This window comes from Gavialis gangeticus, unplaced genomic scaffold (assembly GCF_001723915.1).
Source record: "Gavialis gangeticus isolate Ggan-Ray unplaced genomic scaffold, GavGan_comp1, whole genome shotgun sequence".
NCBI lineage: Eukaryota > Metazoa > Chordata > Crocodylia > Gavialidae > Gavialis > Gavialis gangeticus.
The window spans coordinates 23,063,947-23,084,419 of NW_017729014.1; the positions used below are offsets into that span (position 1 = coordinate 23,063,947).

A 20,473-nucleotide genomic window follows, 5' to 3' on the forward strand; every position below is an offset into this window, starting at 1 on the left:
TCCCTCAACACCCTGGGGTGGAGAGCATCCGGACCCGCTGACTTGAACGCGTCCAGCCCCTCCAGAAGCTCTCTAACCCGGTCCTCCCCAACCTGAGGTCTGAAGGCGATCCCCTCGAGTCCGGCTTCTATCACAGCAGGGAAGTCCCGGTCCCTGCACAAGAAAACGGAGGTGAAGAATTGGTTAAAGAGGTCCGCTTTCTCCTCTGACGCAACCACCAGATTGCCCAGCGTATCCTTCTAGCATGTCGGCTCTGGGGCCGCATGAGTAGAAAAGGGGACAAGCTGCGCAGGACTTGTTAGTGGCAAGCACTGCTGTGGAGGGGGGAGCACCAGTACTGCTGGAATTGTTGGATTCACTGGTGCCATCCTGATTCATACCAGCCCGGGGAGGGCAGACCCAGACCCATTGCAAACCATGGTCCTTATTTACCCCCTGCACAAGTAAGTCCTAGCAGCTTCAGGAGGAGTTGTTTGTATCTGAGATGAGAGAGACCTGGATCCAGCAGTGGGGCCTGGAGGAGGGGACATGGTAGAGTCCCAGAGAGATGGGGAGAGCGTCTGGGGTGGGGGGCTGGGGAATAGCAGTGTTTTGAGTTGAAGAAACAGTGGCAATGAAAATCCCACAGCCGCGGGGCCCGGTGCTGGGTGGCTTGTTCCTCGGGTGCTGCAATTTGACCACCTTTTATAGCTGTGAGTTGAGGGTTGGATTTTCAAATTAATCCAAAGGCCTCTGGTACAAGGTGAGAATCCCACTGACAGGGAACAGGAGTTTGTCCCCAATTCCCTACAGTAGTTTTTTTTCCCTTTAAATCTTGCCCATCATTACTTTCCATGACCCTGAGTACTGGGACCTTCTGACAAGGTGCCAGCCTGCGTGTGCCTGGGCCTCGAGGATGCTTTGAAAAAAGCTCGGGCACCTTGCCGCAAAGCACGAGATGTCGTGTCATTGTTATAAGCCTAGAGGTGTTGTGCAAGCTCTTGTTTTGTGCCCCACACTAGCCACCCCTGCTCATCCGCCAGCGACTCTATGGGCCGTGCTCGGGCGGAAGAAGGAGAAACGGGGACCTGAGTGCCGCAGGTCGGCTCAAAGAACCCAGCGTGGCAGAGAATTAACACATCAAAGTCTCTGCACAGAATCCCAAATAATTAAAAACACCAAGGCAGACTTCACATGGCAAGAATATTAATCCTATTACCGCAGGGCTCAGCAGGCCAGCTGCACAGACCTCCTCGCATGGCATAACAGGGCCGGGGAAGTTACCAACAGTCGCTCCTCCACCGGCCTCACCCTCGCCAAGAGAAGCCCCGGGAAATGCCTCGAGGAAGGCTTGGGCCAGGAGAGGGAAATGTTCCTCTGACTTGGAGCCAGACAGGCCTGCTGTGAGCGGCTGCAGAGCCCATGCTGTACTGGATCCTGGGCCTGGGCAAAGGCAGCCGGTGGGTTTGTTCCTCCTGTGTCACTGCCACAAACGCGCTTGCACTAAAGAAAGGGGCTGGGGAGAGAAGTCCTAGGAGGCTCTGCTGCCAGGGTCAGGGCCTGCCTTGAGAGCCCCTCAATGCTGTTATGCGGAGGCGTGCTGGGCCCGTTTCCCGCAGGCCGGCCTCCTCCTACCACGGGGAAGGACAAAGGGCTGTGGGAACCTTGAGTAATCCTGAGTAATCCCTGCCTGAAAATCCGCACCAGGAGGGGTTGGTGTCTTGATGTGCTGGTGCCTGTTAGGGCTGAGCCAGCCCACTGCGTACAGGAGGGAGGGAGGGAAATGGGATTTGCCAGGCACGGGTGTTAATCACCCTCCTAGTCTTTGCTGTGTTACATCCATCTCCTCCTCCAGCCTCCTCCCTGCCCATCCAGCTCTGGTTTGGCCCCCGAGTCCGCCTGCATGGGTGCTGCACGCCTGGAGGAGCAGGAAGCTGAGGGCTGAAAGGGGAGTGTGGGGGTTCCCATCACTCTTGGTGCTGTGTAGCAAGCCTGGCTGGGCACAGAGCTCACCTTTGGCTGCCAGGGGAGGGAGAGCTGGTAAAACTTTGGGCTCTGATCCCTGGGGAGAGGGCCGGGAGGAGTTAGCAGCTGCTGGGAGGCCAGGGCTGCACCACTGGGAGGGGTGGAGGTATTCACAGCTCTCAGCTCCAGGACGCTCAGGCTGCCCGCTTTCACCAGCCCCACATTCATCAAACCTTTTTATTTTTTTTAATTTATTTATCTAATTTTTTTTGGAAGGTCTCGGCCCCTGGCCCGTCCTGGGTGCCACCAGCCTGCCCCGCACCAAGGGTAGTGTTCCCAAGCAGCTGTGATCAGTTTGCCTTGACTCCGAAGCAGTGGCTGCTGCAGTGCAGGACCCTAACGGTGCTCTCTGTAGCAGCTTACAGGGGCAGAGGATTTGCCAGAAGCATGGAGAGCTGCTGGAGCAATTGCTCCTCTTAAAAAGCAGGTTTTGTCACAGACAGACTGGGCACTTGCAGCCTCCTGGGTTCCTTTCAGTAGCTGACCAGGCCCCACAGCCATTATTGCTACTAATGCAAGATGAGCTGGTATAGGAAGAGGGATCTGATGCCCTCTGCCCACAGTCACAGTGCTGAGGGGCACTAGGAGCAGGAAGACCCAGCCCCTGGGCCCCTGGACTGTGACACAAAGAAACGTGCAGGCTCGGATCCACAGCTGCTGTACGTCAGCATTGCTCCACTAACCCTAGCGGGGCTGTGCCTGCTGTACCCCAGCCAAGGGCCTGGGCTGGGGTGGTCAAAAATGCTTAAAACTTGGACTAGAAGAGAGTCAAAATCTCTCCTCCTTCCAAACGGGCCCGTTATGCAATGCAAGCAGAGCAACACCTGGTTTTTTGTCTCTTCAAGAGATTCCCCTCCATTGCCTAAACACCTGCTCTCATTCTTGGGTGGTGGTGGTTTGTTTGTTTGAGCTGACAAGCCTGGGGTGATGCATGTTGGCAAATATGTGAAGTCATCTGCCCAGTGGACTGGCAGAGAGAGCTGCAGAATCGGGTCTAGCCAGGGACGATCCTGCTCGGAGCTGGAGGCTGGCCGCAGCGACCTCCTGTGGTCCCCTCCAGCCCCGTTCCACTCCTTGCTCGTGCTAGCAAAATCTGTTGGGATGGTTTGGGGGGGGGAGCAGAAGCCCTGGCAGAAAAATTTCCATTGAAATGTTGTTTCCAGTTGGAAAATGGCTTTGTAGCAAACCAGAAAAAAATGATGGAACAATACTCTGCTGGTGTCAAATGTTGGGTTTTCATTGAGGAGACTTTTGGGAGTTGAAACATTTTGTTTTTAAACCAGATCATTATTATTTTTTAAAACGATCCTTCCCCAAGTGCTTTGAAGAGTATGAGGAAGAAAAGCATGCTTTCCCAGCCGCCGGCTCTGGCAGGACAAGGAGAAGCGAGGGGTTTTGCCATGCAGGCTAAGAGCTCACCCGGAGGTGGGAGGGGTGGCCTAGCCGGCTGCTATCTCCAGTCACTTATCATGCAGACTTCCCGTTTCTCCGGTTTGTCTTGCCCCTTGCCACCCTGGGGGGCTGAGGACCAGCAGGCTGGGGGAGGGGAGAAGGGAGCAGGGCAGGAGGAAGCGCAGACACGGGGTGAAGAGCGGGCAGTTCGCCATGTAGCACCCAGACGGGGATGAGTAAAGGGACCTGGTCCTCCGGCTCTGTCTGTTGTGGCCCCGTTACACTGACTCCCCCTTCCATAGGCAATAGCACGTCGCGAGGAGGGAGCTGGGATGGATGGGCAGAGCCGAACAGGTGGAGAGAGAGGGGCACTGAGCGCTCCTCCGCCTGCTCACCGAAGAGAAACTGGGGCCTGATACTGAGGTGCAGAAATCTTTGTTCCTCTGCCTTGACCACTCGCAGCACAGTCGCCCTGGCACGGCTGCGGGGCGGGACCCGGCCGTGTCCTGGCAGCGCCTGAGCAGCTCGGCCTTTGCCATTTTGGTAAATGGAGGCTGGTTTCTGACACACCCAGACAGGCAGCACCTGCGCCTCCAGCCCAGGACAGCTGGCTGCGGCTTACCCTCCCTTGGTGACTTCTTTCCAGCCCTGCTTGGCACAGCATGAGCACACAGGGCACTTACCAAATACCTGCTTTAGCCAAGGCTGTTTAAACTGCTCAGAAAACTGGTTTGTTGCTGGCAACCAGCACTGGTGCCTGCTGTGTTTGTACGTGTGTGACTCAGCCTGGGCTGGGTTTTCCATGCAGGAACTGTGCCTCTTCACCCAGCCCCTGGGCACGTCACCAGGCTGCTGCCTCCCTCCTGCCCTGCTCCCGCAGTCTGGTCCTTGGCCACTCCCGGCTCCTCCAGGAACAACCTCCATCCACGCACTTTCCTTGATAAGTTCTGCCCCAGGCCCCTCCCTGTGTCCTGCGGGTTGTAGCCCAGCTTTGCTTTACGGCAGCTGCCCTCCCCTGACTCTGCTTATCAGACCTAGGGATTGGGATGACGTGCTGATGCAAGTCAAAGGGCTTCAGATCTTATTACATCGCAGGTTTCCCCTAAAATCTCCCCTCCTCCCCTGTTTTATTGAGACAGTCCATTAGAAACGGGGCACAGCACAGATTACTCACGTGCCTTATTTACCTCGATGCTTGCCTGGAGATTAGTGACCTCAGCAGCGGCCTCAGAAGAAGCACAAAAGCCCGAATGAGGCTTTTCCAGGAGAAAAAGTGCATTTTGGTTACAGGAATAGGCTGGTGCGTTTCAGTGGGACAGAGTCGGTTTTAAATGCTGAGCGTCGGCAGGAGCAGGGAGATCTAAAAATGTACATCCAGCAACAGCTGCCTTGACAATGACTTCAAACCTTTGTGGCTTCAGAACAAAATTGCATCCTTGTTAATATTAGAAAGTTAGTCTTTCAGCACATAATAAAGGTAGTGAGAACTTTTATAAAACGCAAGCCAACATTTTCTAAAAACAGGAGGCTGACATTAGCTTCCTAAGCTTGCATTTGGACACCAGAGAATGACCTTTTCAAAGCACCTAAATGACCAAGGAATACGATCACCTATCAATTTCAAACGATGGATATTGCTGAGGCAGTCAAAGTATTTTGGTTCTTGCTTTGTAGAAGTTCAAGGCAATGGTCACAACTATAGCATTAATTAATAAGCCACGTGCTCAGGTTCCTATTTTTCCGTTAGGATGGTTGTTAGTGAGGCCGTGAGTATTTTAAGTTTGAAACTTCTTTAGTAAGTAAGTAGATAGAGAGCCAGAGACATGAAAAGTAACATGACAGTCTGATCATTTCTCTCTCCAAATCGCTGCTTCTGTCCCTGCAAGACAAGCCCCAGCGCCGAAATGTGCTGAGAATAGAGCAGGGAAGAAACTCCAGGGCAGCGTGCAGGTCCTTGGCCTCTCCTAAGAGGACAGGTGGACCTAATCAGGCTGGATCCCCTCGGGCAGCATCTCACCCTTGGCGAGGGACCTCACCTTCCCCCCTTCATGAGAGCAGCAACCTCTGAGCTCCCTGCACGTGTCATGTCAGCAGGGCAGGGCGAGCCCAGAACCTGCCTGGCTGCGTTTCCAGGTACGTCGCCTGCCGCTTCCCGTGCAGCTGCAGCCCTGCCAGCCTGGCCTGGTTCAGTGAAACTGGTTTGGTGACTTCCACCAAACCAGCGGAGGGACAGGGTCGTCGGTGTAAATCAGCTGCAGAGCAGTCTGCCGTCTGACGAGCGGAGTGCTCTCTCCATGACGTATCAGCTTGTGACCACAGAGGAGACGGGCCAAACCTCATGACTGGAGCACGTGGGCCATGCCTGGGAAGGAGCCTGGAGCCTGTAGATGGCAGGGCCAAGGCCTGGGAATTTGTGGCATTTGCGGCTGTAGATGGAATCGAAACTGGAACAGAAGGGGTGGGGGAGGGGGAGGCAGTCTAACGAACCAGGAGTTAATTGCTGTGGAGAGCACCTGGGTTAAAGGTCATCGTGCACAATGGTCTAACGCTGGACAGCAGTTCTCCTTTTTCACGTTAGTCCAGGTTGCAGGGGCGAGAATACGCGGCAGATCTGCAGGGCTTTCCCAGAGCAGCCCCCAAGGCCGCATCCAGGTGAGAGCGGCCGTGCGGTATGTGGCGCTGCAGACACGTCTGCGGTGCCACAGACCTCACATTCCCCTGTTCTCCGTGCTCCAGGGTAGCGGCGTGGGATGCCCAGGGGTCAAAAAAACCTGTGCAAAAAAACAAGCAGAGCAGCGCACGCGTGGGCAGCACGTGCTGCTCACAACCGGAGCCCGGGCAGCCAGAGACGCACTCGAGCTGCTGGCCAGGCTCCGAGTGGCAGGTTCATCACTGCTGCAGCCCCAGAGGCCCCCAGCACCCCAGGTAAGGCTGCTGGAGCCAGCCCAGTGCTGGCCCGAGCCTCCCCTACCCCACCTGGGGTAACCTGCCGCATGCCAGAGGGCGCGTGGCATAGGCGTTCTCCAGGGACAACAGCAATGGCCCAAGTGCGCTGCTGCTAGTTGTCGCTGGGGAACCAAACGTCCACACCATGCGTGGATGCAGCCCAAGGGTTTATCCAACCTGCGTATCCAAGACGTTTCTTGTACCGGTGTCCCTGTGCCGAGGACCTCTCAGAGTCACTTCAGTCATCGCGGGGGTGCGGGAATTTGGGGGGCCAGGGTGGGACACGGTAAGGGCGCCGAATAACACAGAGCAGAGCACAGCAGGACTATTCCTTTAATCCTGCTGCCATCCGCAACCCTTCAAATCCTGCTTAATCCCACATCGGGGACAGCGAGATCTAAACCAGGACAGCTTACGGCTGAATGAAATGGGCCGAATCTCCCCCCCCCCAATTAGCTTTAGCTTTGGCTTCCCACAAGCTCCCGTTACCGCGGCAGCCCCGGCTGCGTAAGTCCCCGCCTCGGCTACCCTTTGGTCCCCGTTCTGAGGCGAGGTGCCTGGGCTGGGCTGGGAGGAAGAGCGCAGAGGAATGGGCCGGCCAGCCAGATCGGTTCCTGCAAGTGGCCTGTTTTTCTGCCCAATTTATTGGGAAACAGTTTCTCCCACTCCTGCTGGAGTTTGGCAGGGCTGGGCTGTGTCTGCTCCTGCTGAGGGCTCCTTATTCCAGCAAGACTATTGCCTCCTGCTGGGCCGGGGAACAGGGCTTGGAGCTCACCTCGGCCTGTGTCCTCAAGGTATTGAAGGGCCTAACTTCCTGGTAGGGTGGGCCCTGTGACAGTGAATACATCCCGAATGGCAAGGCACTCGAATACTGCAGTGACAGGACATGTAGGGCCCCCATCAATAGAAGCTATTTTTTGCTGTAATATTGCAATTTTTGGAGTATTTATATTTATAGGGGGAGGTCATTGTGTAGGGATATTTCATGCCGTGGTACTGTGAAGCGTGGCCACGTCCCTGTAGCTCGTGGGTGGTAAGTGGGATGTGTGCTGGCCTGCTGCGGAGAGCTGGACGTCCGTGGAGGTGAGCTAGAAGAGCAGACGCCTGTGCCTCTCGCTGACGGGTGTGATTTCCTTGCAGGTGATTGAAGAGTTTTACAACCAGACCTGGTTATATCGGAACCAGGAGCCCATCAGCCCTTCCACCCTCACCACTCTGTGGTCCCTCTCTGTGGCTATATTCTCCGTCGGAGGGATGATTGGATCTTTCTCAGTTGGGCTGTTTGTCAATCGCCTTGGCCGGTAAGCACTGCGCACGCTGGAGCCGTCCTGTCCACCCAGCTGCTCCGGGGGCCCCATCCATCCCTCCCTGTAGTGTCTGCACCCCTCACACTCCACTCCCTCGAGGTAGGGCAGGATCTCATCTTCCTTTGAGGGCTGCCCCTCTCCCGGATCCCCACGCATACACATTTCTCCCCTTGAGGCTTGCCTTGCCCAGTGCCTTCAGCACAGCCATCTCCTGCTCTGGCCCACCACTTTGCCAGTTCTTATTGCCTTTCCCTCAAGGTCTTCCTGAGCATGACACAGACTCTCTGAGCAAAGGAGCAAGTCTGCAAGGCCCCTACTCTGCCCCTGCCCGTGCTTGTTCCCCTTCCCCTGGTCTCTGTCAGTCTGCAGAGCAGAGGCAGTGCTTAGGTATCTGCAAGTGAAACGCGTGCAGTGGGTGCCAGAAAGGAGAGGCTGAGGTGCAGGAAGAGTTGCTGACTTACCCACAATCACACGGGGATTTACAGAGGCAGGAACAGAATCCTAACCCACCGACCGGCACGCACAACCAGCCCTTGGCTGATTTGTCACCATTTGCTTTGGGATCCAGTGATTCTTCCTGTTCCTGTTTTCTCAAGGGCTGGGGCTGCTCCAGAGCTCCCAACCCCTTCCACCGGACCAAACGTTTGTAGCCTGTCCCACGTGAGCGCCTCTTCAGCTCTCTGCATCTGAAATCCATTCGTGTCAACTAAAGCTGCACTATGTTCTGGTCCTCAGGGCAACTTCTGTTGAGAGACCTCATGAGGGGGAGCATCGTCTCTCTCAGTGAACAGACCCAGTGTCTGTATTCATCAGGGCTGTACAGTGTCTTGCGTTCACCTTAGATAAAGGCGGAGGAGCTCAGGAGTTTGTCCCTCCTCACTGTTAAGCCCTGCTTGTACTGACTCACTCCAGCCCCGTGCACTCTCAGCACCAGGAGCGTTCTCCACTTCAGCATGACCGGGGAGGCAGCTGAGAACCCACCAGTTAGACTGTGTTTGTTGTTAGTATCTTAGATCACTGCAAGCTGTCATTTGAGAAATGACTGGTTTGGTCCAGTTTTGCACAGTCTTTTCAATTTAATGTCTAGCTTCTCTGTCCTGCTCTGTCTCATACACAGGTTCTGCACTGGCCAGAGTCTCACTGACTCTTTTTATGCTTACGGTTTATAACTAGGCTTCGGGAACTGTCCTCTCTGCTTTCCACCAAGAACTTAAATTGTTGGCTTACCCAGCCTAGTGGCACCTCTTGGATGCAGCTTTGCCCATGCTCGCGGTGCTGCTGGCTCTGACCTCCTCCAAAACCTTTCTTCCCCAGACGGAACTCCATGCTGGTGTCCAACTCTCTCGCTTTCGTGGCGGCCATCCTGATGGGATTCTCCAAGATAGCTTACTCCTTCGAGATGCTGATCCTTGGCCGCTTCATCATTGGGTTGTATTCTGGTCTCACCACCGGGTTCGTGCCCATGTACGTGGGTGAAGTGTCCCCCACAAAGCTTCGGGGAGCTCTTGGAACTTTCCACCAGCTTGGCATTGTCGTGGGCATCCTTATTGCACAAGTGAGTGTTTCTCAAAGGTACCCCCTGCTGCACAGTCCTGTCTGTCACTGGCAGATGTACCACTTCCAGTGGGCCCAGATGCTTTGCCTGGGTAATTCTGAGTTGGCGAGCAGCTGAAGTTTTCCTCAGGCACAGCCGAAATGGGTGTAGGTGCTGTCAAACAGAGAGGTTTACATAACAGCCCAGCTCCTTGCTGTGCTACACACCTGCTGGGTTGTCCTTTGGCAAATCATTTCATCTCTTAGAAGTTCAGTTCCCCTCCAGCGAAGCAGCTGTAATGCTGCTCCGTTTGTCTTTACCATTATCCTGGGCTTTTTGAGAGCTCTTGTTCTTGAGCTCTGTCCACATGGTCTCATTATGGCCTGGTGCATGAGGGGAATGACAGAGTTCCCAGTCCTATGTGGTTCAGGACCTGTAGGGTAAGATGAGTCTGGTGGTGGAGCATGCAATGGGCTTTGCATGCACTGTTGTTCCCTGGCAGTGCACAGGGGATTAGGGAGCCAGTGTGATCCAGGATTTTCCTGCTGGGATAATGGATGTGTGAGCGTTACTTGATGCTTGTGTCAGTTGTCTACAGCTCATGGTTTTGCAGCATTGCCCTGGTGACAGGAGCTGGAGCAGCTGGGGCGGTGTTGTGCCCCCAGCAGTGACACAACACGGCTCTCCATTAGCCTTCTGACTAAAGAAGGGGTGGTGGAGCCAGGAACGCTGCATGGCTACCCAGGGTTGTCTCTGCAGGTATTTGGTCTGGACGTGATCATGGGGAACGATTCACTCTGGCCTCTGCTGCTGGGCTTCACCTTCCTCCCATCCTTGATGCAGTGCATCATTCTGCCATTCGCCCCAGAAAGCCCCAGGTTCCTTCTTATAAACCGCAATGAGGAGAACAAGGCCAAGAGTGGTGAGTGAGTCTCCCCAGCCCTACAACACCGTCCCAGGGCTTGGGCCCCTCGCTGTTCCTAACCTCCCTATTCCCCTCCTCCCCACAGTTCTGAAGAAGCTCAGGGGGACGACGGACGTCAGCAGTGACCTCCAGGAGATGAAGGAAGAGAGCCGACAGATGATGAGGGAGAAGAAGGTCACCATCATGGAGCTCTTCCGCTCGCCTATGTATCGGCAGCCGATCCTCATTGCTATCGTGCTGCAGTTGTCCCAGCAGCTCTCCGGGATCAATGCGGTGAGTGAGCTGTGCTGGCAGATTCCTTGCAAAGGCGGCTCGCAGCCTGCCTGCCCGTTCTGCAGCAGCCCAGGGGCCTGTCTGGGGTCACGTGGGGACACCACGCCTCCCAGAATAGAACCTCCTGCCCGCAGCCCTGTCCACTTGACCACGCTCCTTGCTCCGGACAGCATCGCTCCTGTTGCTGCACCCACGGCACTGCTGCTTTGCGCACCCCGAGCCCAGGGCTGAGGGTCAGTTGCAGTTTTTGCCCTATCATTTATTTCTGTATATATGTGCACAACTGGCTTTGATTGCTGGGGGTGTGCTGGCTCAGTGCCAGAACTGGCCCAGGCCAGCTCCAAGGAGCCCTCTTCTGGTGCCTGCTGGGTTTGCTCACTGGATGTTGCTTTATTCTGCAGGTTTTCTACTATTCTACTAGCATCTTTGAAAAGTCAGGTGTGCAGCAGCCAGTCTACGCTACCATCGGCTCTGGGGTGGTGAACACAGCTTTCACAGTTGTCTCGGTGAGTGTCTGTTGTGCAGTCCTTCCCTCTCGCTGCCTGCCCACAACTCATCACAGTGAGGGCAGTGCTAGTGTAGGTATGGACAAAAGCAAGTCCCATTGAGAGCCAGAATCTGCCCAAACATGACCATACCTAGCAGTACTACAGGAGTTTTATCCAGAGATCTCAGTTTTTTGGGATCATACAGCTAATGACCTGAGAGGTCAAGTCCCTCCAACCCCCACTGGCCCTAGCCCATCTGAAAGCCACTTCCCAAGGCTACATGGTGAAAAACAGCAGTGGAGCAGGGCCTTCAGACTCTGCCAATAAGCCCGCCGCTCTCCGTTCTGCAAGAGTCGGCCTGTGAAGCGTCCTTAGAGAATGCTAACCTTTGGCTGAGCCCCTGTCCTCGCCTCGCCTGCCTTTGCCACCGGAGCAGGAGTCCTCCCTTCCCTTGACAGACCTCATGTCCACTGGACTTCCCATTGAAGACTGACTTCCCCTCCACCTGCAGGCCAAACGCCTGCCTGCTGTGTGCCTTCCTGTCCCCTCGTTGCTGCACCCATCGTTACGTTCCAGACCCCTGGCGTTGCTCATCGCCGTGCCTTGCCCGCTGTTTGCTTTTCACCCTGACCACATTAGCATGTTGGGACTGTTGATGCTGTGCTTGCCTTGCCCTGTTCTGGACTGCCAGCTGCCTGGGAAGTACACACAGGTGCAGGGCAGAGCACGATGGAGGTCCGCAGCATGGGTTATCCATGCTCTGATGAATGCTCGTCTTCTTCCTGGCAGCTCTTCGTGGTGGAGCGGGCTGGACGCAGGACTCTCCACCTGGTTGGCCTGGCAGGGATGGGAGGCTGTGCTGTGCTCATGACCATTGCCTTGGTGCTGCTGGTGAGTCACTGCTCCAGAAAACTGCTGTGCAGACACAAACCCTGAGCTACTGCCACATGCCGAGAGCCAAGGGCTGCTGTGGACTTCTCCCCTAGGTGGTGGGTCAGGGAGCCAGCAGAAGGGGACACCCTTCCCAAGGGGTCATGGGATGTGGCGCTGCTGACCATGACAAGGCCACGAGTCCATGGCTTGGCAGGGTCTCAGCTCTGGAGGACAGTAATATTGGGACAGCTGTGCTCCCTGCTGCAGAGGCAGGGCCTTGCTCTGCCCACACCCAGCACGTGCCTCTGGCCCTGCCAAACGCTGCAGCTCATCACCCAACCGGTGGGAAGCAGCTGGCGACTGTTTGTCACAGAAACATGCAGCTTGTTTGGAAACAACAGTGTCTTTTTCTCCCTGCCCTAATGTAGGAAAAAATGGCTTGGATGTCCTACATCAGCATCGTTGCCATCTTTGGGTTTGTGGCTTTCTTCGAGATTGGTCCGGGGCCCATCCCGTGGTTTATTGTGGCTGAACTGTTTAGCCAGGGCCCCCGTCCTGCTGCCTTCGCCGTGGCGGGTTTGTCCAACTGGACCTCGAACTTCCTTGTGGGCATGAGCTTCCAGTACATTGAGGTAACTGCTCTCGTGTGGGTTTCTGGGGGCTTCTCGTGCTGTGGAGGTGGGGCTGGTGGCAGCCACGTGGGCAGTTCCCTGCCTCCAGGGGGGCTGGAAATGTGGGCGTGTGAACTGCAGGCAGGGCCTAGTCTTGGAGCTTGCATCCAGATCTGGTTTTGGCTTTTGCTCCTGTCTGGGGTTTTGGTTTGGGCCTCTCTCTGAGCAGCCAGCGCGCAGAGGGGCTGGCAAGTGCGGCCTGGGGACGGGGCCTGTTAGGCTGCAGCCGCAGCTGGAGCTCTGAGGGACTCGTTAGCGTTCACGGTCCAGAGCTGGGCTGGTGTGAGCAGGCTTTACATGAGGCAGTTCTCCGTGTCCTTCCTGCTTGCTTCCGGGCTGTTTGTTTCTATGGGCTTATACCAAGGGAGAAGGAGCAGCAGCCAATGTGTTTTAGCTGTTGTTCACTTTTGTGCTGTTAGAATGATGCTGCTTAGCGCCGTTTCACCCAAAGAGCTTTACAGAGGAAAGGCTAAATGCCTTGTCCAAGGTCAAAAGCCAAACCCAGACCTTCTGCATAGCAGTGCAGGACCCACTGTCCCCTTTCCTCTCCGCTTCCATCCTACAGCGAGCTACTCAGCACAGCCATGAGTGTTTTCTGTAGCTGGAATTAGGGTTTGTGGCACTCGCTCCCTCCTCAAAGGCTTTCCATGGTGCCTATCCTCTGGGCAGGCTCCTTGAACCTGGCTGAATTTCATCCACAGCGACTGGTTAGTCTTGCTTTGCTGCTCAAGCTCACCCAGCCAAGAGACAGGCCAGGGCACCTGGTGAGAATCCTCCCAGCACTGGGAATCTCCCCAGCAGGGCAGGGCAGAGAAACCCACCCTTTCCAGCAGGTCTCTGTCAGGAGAACATCGCATTTCCCTGATGAGCAGCTACATCAGCTCTTCTGGGGTCTCAGGGTGGTTTGGCTTGGGCTCAGCACAGCATGGGGATGCCCTCAGGACAAGGGAGCCATTTTCTGTGCCTATAAACAGGGGCTTCAGGTGAGGATGTTGCTGAGCTGATCTGAATCTGGAAGCTGCTCCAAGTGCCCTTCTAACCCCAAGGCCAGGTCTGCACCTGGCCCTCTAGGTCTAGGAACAGATGCTCAGCTCTGGAGAAGGGAAGCTTAGTTCGGACCAGGCTGGCACCATCGAGTGCACAGAGCAGAGGCAAAGCGGTTTCCCAGCCCTCTGCTCCTGACTGGATTTGGGGTGTGCTGCCCTGGTCTGGGGAGCAGAGGTGATCTAAAGCGCACCTGCGGCACGTGACCGGACTGCTCTACCTCTGTCTGCAGGCACCGCTAGTAGATGGGTAGCATTCAGGGACACACAGCGGAGTGCCTGGGCTTTGTAAGACCGATGACGCTTGTCATCCCAGGCTACTAGGTCCCTCTACAGTCTGCAGCTGCACCCCCCAAGCCGATCACTGCTTCCCGGTCGGTGCCCCTTTTACAGAACATACTCACCGCTCCCTGGCTTTTTCTTTCCAGCAACTCTGCGGCCCATACGTTTTCATCATCTTCACTGTGCTGCTGGTCCTCTTCTTCGTCTTCACCTACTTCAAGGTGCCTGAGACGAAAGGCCGGACCTTCGATGAGATTGCCTCTGGCTTCCGGCAGGGAGGCGCCAGCCAGAGCGACAAGACGCCAGATGAGTTCCACAGCTTGGGGGCTGACTCCCAGGTCTAACCAGCCAGGGGCTTGGTCCGTCTCCTCTGAGCTTCTTCTCTTCTCTCCTGAGCATTTTAAATACTTGTACAGAAACCAGGAAGGAGGGAGTGGGATGTTTGGGTCTTGCGCATTTGTTCCATCTCCAGTCTCCCACCAGCCACCTGGTTTATCAGAGACAAACTGACATCCCTTTGCTAGGAATGATTTTAGCTTTTTTTATGTCCAGGATTTCAAAGCTGATAGAAACAGATGCAGCAGCTAATATACACCAAGCAATGCTTTCCAGCCCTCGCGGACAGGAAGGCAGCTCTCATTTGAATGAAATGACCAGTTATTTAATGAGAAAACAAACGGCAAAAGTTTTTAAAGTTCAAAACCTTTTTAACGTTCAAACCACAGGAAAAACAGCATCATTTACAATTTAAAAAAAACAGATTTTAAATGAGTTTTGTTTTAAAAAGCAGTCTGAGGTTTTAGCCCCCGGGTTTGCTGTGGATCAAAACTCCCCACTCTCCAGGAACAGGAGGCTGCGGGTCCAGGGGGGCTGAGGAGTGCACATGGTTAGTGCATACATTCCTGCTGCCTGCACCGGTGCCCCGAGGAGGAACGCTGACAGCCTGCAGCACTCCCGGGGATGGGTCGTGAGGGCCATGCCTTCAGGGTGTCGCACCCCCAGACTCCCCACGGTGCACGATCTCGTAGCAGCATCTCGGCTCCTCTGGTCACGGAGCTTGTTCCCAGCCTCATACGCTTGCCCCACCCGAACTAGGCAGTTCGTTCCCAGGGGTCGGACGACTGCAGTCTGGGTGGAGAAGCCTTTTGGGGGTAAAATTACTGACTACTTTTTTTTTTTAATCTGGCAATATTTGCCTGATAGGTCAAATGGGGCACTGTGTGCCAGCAGGGCCAAGCACAGGCCTCCGGCTCACTGTATAGAAAAAAGACTCCACAACTGAAATCCGATCTGGCTCGGCTCCTACCAGGAGCAGCCTTTGCCTTTCCTGGGTTGGAGGTTTTCTGAGAAGCAGAAGTGATATGTTTACAGGGTGCAGCAAGCCAGTTTGAGGTGAAAAGACCTGACTGGTAACACCACACTACACAGCTAGCCCAGTCACTACCTTGGAAGTCTCCGCAGCGCAGACATTCATCGGTTAAAAGGATACATACATTTCCTGCTTTCTGTGTATAGACTGGAAGATATTTATATATATATTTTTGTTCAATGGTGTTGATAGTAGACATTAAGTTATAGTGTTCTGATTGACCAGCAAAGTACTGTAAATATTCTTGAACTATATTCACGTTGTATAATGTAAACAAAGGTACAGATACAAAGGTCTAGTTTCTATAGCAACTGTAAGGAAAGGCTTGTACATGAATAGATTGACTTTTATATAGTCACCTGCACTGTAGTTGCATCTGTTGCACTGAATTTTAGTCTGTTAGTATATTAAAACACAACAATACTGTCCTTAAAAAACAAAAAGCAAACCCCCACAGTACATATATTTTAGAAACTAATGGCACATTTCCAAAGCCACATGCAGCTATTTAATAGTATTTTTTATTTATTTTGTCTGTTTTTAAAGTGACTACGTGACCACACTTGAAAGAAAATAAATGTAGAAAAAAAACAAAGGGCCTCTTTGAGTGCAGCACAGAGACCGATAGCCTAACTCTTTTTATAAAAAAAAAACGACAAAAAGAAAGATAAGTGCCAAGAGCAAGAGGGGAACCGCGTGTGGTGTGGAAATAATAAAGAATGTATGCAGAGACCCAGCGTGCTTGAGTGTGGATTTATTTCAGCACTGGACAAGTTCTAGCCGTGCGCTAGCAGGACCTGATGTTTTGGGCTCTTCTGGTGGTCCAGATACCTTCCCCCCAGTGCTGGACCCGGCTGCCTTCTCTGAGCTGGTGTCGGGCGAGAAGCCTCCGAGCTCCCGCCCAGCTGGGCGCACCCTGTCCCCTGCACCCTGCTTGGCCTGGGGGCTGGGACTGTGCTGGAGGTCTGGGTTTGAGAGCAAATGTGTTCAGTAGGGCATGTTGCATTTGGGGCAGGATAGTAGAAGAGGGGATGGACCACTGGATCCGGCCTGCTGCCACGGGGCTGCGGCATTTGGTGGCAGGGGCCTTTGGCTGTGGGGAGATGAGTGGTGGCCAGGTCCTGCTTCTGACCCGGGCTGGGTGGTCCCAGCCTGCAGCCAGACATGGTTGCCTGCCCCTGCAGCAGAAGATGAGGCTGACCTCCCACGCCAGGGTGTTCAGGGAACCATGGTGGGCAGTCTGCTGCCGTGGGCCGCTGCTCAGTCTCCAGCCCCTGCTGCATGGATCTCCACCTCCTCCCCCGGGGCCAGCACTTGCTGCAGAGGTACCTGGAGCCCGGGCCCTGGCGAGGCCTCCTTCATGGCTGTGCCTGGAGTATGGTGCTGGGTCCCTGAGCTGCCACAGCCGGCTCCAATTCTTCCTGGGCTGGAGCCTGTGGGCTGTGGGGGGCCAACCTCTGGCCGAACAGACTCCTGCAGTGAATGGCACAAGATGTTGTCCCCGCTCTTCTGCAGCTTTTCTGGCAAGAGCTGACTGTCCCCTCCTGGCTCTCCAACCCATGCTGCACAGACCACAAGCTCCTTTATGGCTTAATACAAGCCACGGGCCAGGGCTACGTTCCCCTCCCAGCGTCTTAATATTTCACCTGCTGCAGACCACAGCAGGAGATGCTGAGCTGGTTGTTATGTTCTCTGCCGAGCGGTCAGATGCCTTTTGTGCTGACCTCCTGGACAGCTGGGGAGGAAGTGAGAGAAAGAGCAAACACGAAGCTTCCCTGACAAGGGGGAATAGAGCTCCACCGTGTTGTACAACCCGCCGTGCTGTGCAACCCTCCCAGCCCTCTCCTGCAGCAGGCGGGTGAGTGCCTGTCACAGGAAGGTGTCTGGACAGGGGCAAAGATGACAGCAACATGCACCACATTAGTCACAGGAGACCTGGGCTCAACCTCAGGCCTGGACTCCAGAGCGATCTCCCCTTGACCGGACCCCAGTGTGACCTGTGATCTCTCCTCCTTAGTCTCTCAGGGGAAAGGCAAACCCAGGCTTGCCCAAGGTCCTGGGGAGACCTGCGTCGGGCAGCCACTCATGTCTCGGCCCTGCCTTTCACACAGGCACTTTCGCTTTCAGCTCAGCAGAAGGTGCATGCACCCAGCGCAGGGGGGGAACTGGGAAGGGACCAAGGACTCTGCACAGCAGAAACCAGGCAGGCAAAGCTGTGCCTAAGCTCTGCCCTTTGGACTAGAGTGGTTAAGGGACACCAGTTCTGTAACTGGCCGCATAACAGGGGACAAAGTGGCCAGCTTCACATCTGGCCACCTCTGATGCTCCCCTCCACCTGGCCCATGTGTAAGTGGGCTGACTTATGGGGAAGTTTCAGGTGCCGGGAGTTTAAGACCTACAGTCTACGTGTGCAAGTCACATTGGTCTCCGCGTGGAAGGAGCCACGTCAAAACGTAGCAGGGTCCCCTAAGCCCCACTGCTGGGGAGCAGGAAGGCAGCACTAGAGGGCTGCAGCCTGGTGCCGGCAGCCAAGGTAGGGGCAGCCGCAGGGGCAGCCGGGGGAAGCTAACGACAGGGGCTGTGAACAACTACGTGGGAGCAAGCGGCAGGGCCACAGGCAGGTCAGAGGGCGATGGCTGCAGCCCATTAGAGCCGACTGGGTAAGAAAGGGGAAGGGAGTGTGGGGACCAGAGGGCACGTGACTGGAAGGGGTGGAGCTCAGGGGCTATAAACCTTGGCTGCTGAGCCAAAGCAGCCAGTTTGGCCCTGGTGCTTGTGGTGGGAAGAGCTCCTGAGGCTGCTAGGGGCCAGCCAGTGCAGGGGTAGGTGTTGGCAGGGCTTGGGGGGTGGGTTGTGCTTCTCGTAAGTGCGTTACCCACCTGCAAAGCCAGTGGTGGACGAGGGGAGGCAGGCGGCCGTGAAGGGCTGACGGGTGTGACTCCCTGAGGCTGGGAGCTCTGTGCAGCGGGGGTGCTCTAGCTAGTGCACCCAGGGCCTGGTCCACATCACTGCACGGGGGTCGCGAGGGCCCCGGGAGAGACTGGTAAGAGGAGTGGTTAAATACAGAGACTCTCTTTCCCTCTAAGTACAAAATACTGGTTTGCCCAGGATTACAGCAGGCTTCAGTAGAACAAGGCTTATACGTAACAGCTGAGGAGTCTCTAAATTGAGACCCAACAACTCCGTATAGCAGTGGCGAGTCTCCGGTCCTGTCTAAGCCATGCGTTCCTTGCAGTAGGGCTGCAGGAGAGGGCAGCTCCTGCCTGCTCGGGAGCAGAGCAGCAGAAAGCTGCCATTGTTCCTCGGGTTGTTCTCTATACACAAGTGATTCTTATACAGACCTCAGATAGGTGTGCCATGACCGCTAGGTAAGTCTTGTCTTGTGCTGGGGGGAGTTTCCCCTGGTAGTAAGTACCCTAGCTGTACATGGGGGGCGGGGGGAGAAAAAAATCCCACCTCGGGCCTCGTGGTAGGTCAGCCTCTAACTGGGGGTCCTGACTGGAGTTCAAGTGGCTGGTAGATCATGTCTCCCCTCGCCACGTACCACTCCTATATTCTCATCAGCAGCCTTCAAATGGCCTTGGAAGGGAGGTCAGCACCATCATCCCCTCTTACAGACAGGGAAACTGAGACACAATGAGATGAAGTGACTTGCCTATGGTCATCTAGCAGGTCAGTGCCAGAGCCAGGAACAGAACTTCTCATGCAAGGATGGCCCACTGCCATGCCTGTCTGGAAAAGGCTTCAACAGTTGTCTCATCTTGCTGTCACCCATCTGCTATTCCAATCCTCCCTCCATCACATAGCTGCGAAAACCCTCAAGTTCCAGCCCTCCTCCAGCTCCGGGCCTGAGCTCTCTGCTCCAGAAGTCCAGTGAAATGGACACAGAGCAAGCTTTCCTTCTGCTTTAATTCAGCAAAGTACAGAGCAGCTGAAGAGATACCCGGTACCTTTTGGGAAGTCTGGTAGGGGATGGATAGCGGCCCATAGAAACACCTAGGTGGCAGCTGAGGTCCCTGTGTGGACTCAGACTGGTGGAAGGGCACTGGGCACATCCTATTTGTAGGCAGAAGCTTTCTCTGTAACCTGCAAAAGCAGAACCTTGGCAAGCACAACCCAGCCGCGTTGTGCCCTTGCGTGGCAAAGGCTCCGGCTCAGCTCGGCCAAGTGGATTTTCAAGCTCTGTGCCCATGCCAGGATGTGTGCGCCCTGCCCCAGAGAAGTCTGTGTAATTTCCAAATAAGGACATCTGCCAAGGAGTTTCCTAATGATGCTCTAACATGAGCCTCGGCAAATGCTCTGATTAGCAATTCCTTGTTCTGATCAACAAATCACTATCTTGGAAAAACTTTGTCTAAGAAAAACATCCAACATGCCTGAGACACCTTTTAACAGCAACACCTGCTCAAAGGTTAAAACGTGCTGTCCCCTAGTGGCTGCTGAAAGGCTGAACTTGAACTTGCTGATAAACCCGTGAACATGCCATTCTTAAATGAGACATAAAAAGGCCCTCCCTGCTGGTAAGAATCCAGGGTTTTATCTAGTTGCTACCCCTGTGTCCCACTGCACGGGGCAAATCCAGTAGCCGGGTTTCTAAGAGGGCCTGTACTGGATAATAAAGAGTGTATATGACACATCCTCATGATGCATCTGCTTTACGGTGTGCTGCTCTTGCGTGGCACGTACGAGGGAGTACAGGGAGACACTGATCCCTGTCCTGGATCAGTGATATTTCTATGCCGTCAAGCATGAGAACTGCAAGTTTCATCTCTCTCTGGCAAATGCCAATGTGCTCATTCTTGCAAAAGCCTAAAGCATTTCTTGACTCTTCCTGAGCTGCTTTGCCAAAAGCTTTCAGCAGGGAGCTTCACCGAAGCATCACTAGGAAGAAATGGGAACTGAGAGGTACTTCAAGTCCAGGATAGCTTCTGCGGTTGGGAGTGTGGGTTACAGCCCAAGCTTCGCTTTAGTTCAGATGGAAACCTACGTCCCCTGCAGTGAGGATGCAGGCTGAATCATCTGAGTGCTGAGTCTGGGGACTTCCCACGGCTGCTGGGAACTGTCGTACAACGGATACAACTGGGGAAGTATCCTGGAACACCTCGGCACAAAAACACAGGATAGATGCCCCCGAGCCAAGTGCAAAACTGTAGTGCAAATTAGAGGTCGGGCTTGCTTTGCATTGGATGTACACAGCTGTGGATACTGCTCCCTTAGCTTAACTGTGCAGTGAAATCCTATCCTCTGTCCAGACCCAAAGACCTGTTAGACCCACCCTCCACGTTATCTCACTGAGTACATTAGAAAGAAGTAAGTTAGGACACTTTGAGGGGAGGGGGGAATTGGGAGCAGAACTTCTATCTCTA

The 20,473-nt window shown here is 54.7% G+C and overlaps 1 protein-coding gene across 1 annotated transcript in view; it reads left to right on the forward strand.

Moving 5' to 3' along the window:
* SLC2A1 (solute carrier family 2 member 1) overlaps positions 1-15,843 on the forward strand; it is a 24,990-nt gene extending 9,147 nt beyond the window's left edge. Inside the window, exons 3-10 of the mRNA XM_019511577.1 lie at positions 7,483-7,643; positions 8,964-9,204; positions 9,943-10,105; positions 10,194-10,381; positions 10,783-10,887; positions 11,659-11,760; positions 12,171-12,374; positions 13,885-15,843. Coding sequence (XP_019367122.1) covers positions 7,483-7,643; positions 8,964-9,204; positions 9,943-10,105; positions 10,194-10,381; positions 10,783-10,887; positions 11,659-11,760; positions 12,171-12,374; positions 13,885-14,082 — 1,362 coding nt within the window. The 3' untranslated portion in view covers positions 14,083-15,843. The remainder of the gene's footprint in view (positions 1-7,482; positions 7,644-8,963; positions 9,205-9,942; positions 10,106-10,193; positions 10,382-10,782; positions 10,888-11,658; positions 11,761-12,170; positions 12,375-13,884) is intronic.
* The last annotated feature ends 4,630 nt before the right edge of the window (positions 15,844-20,473 follow it).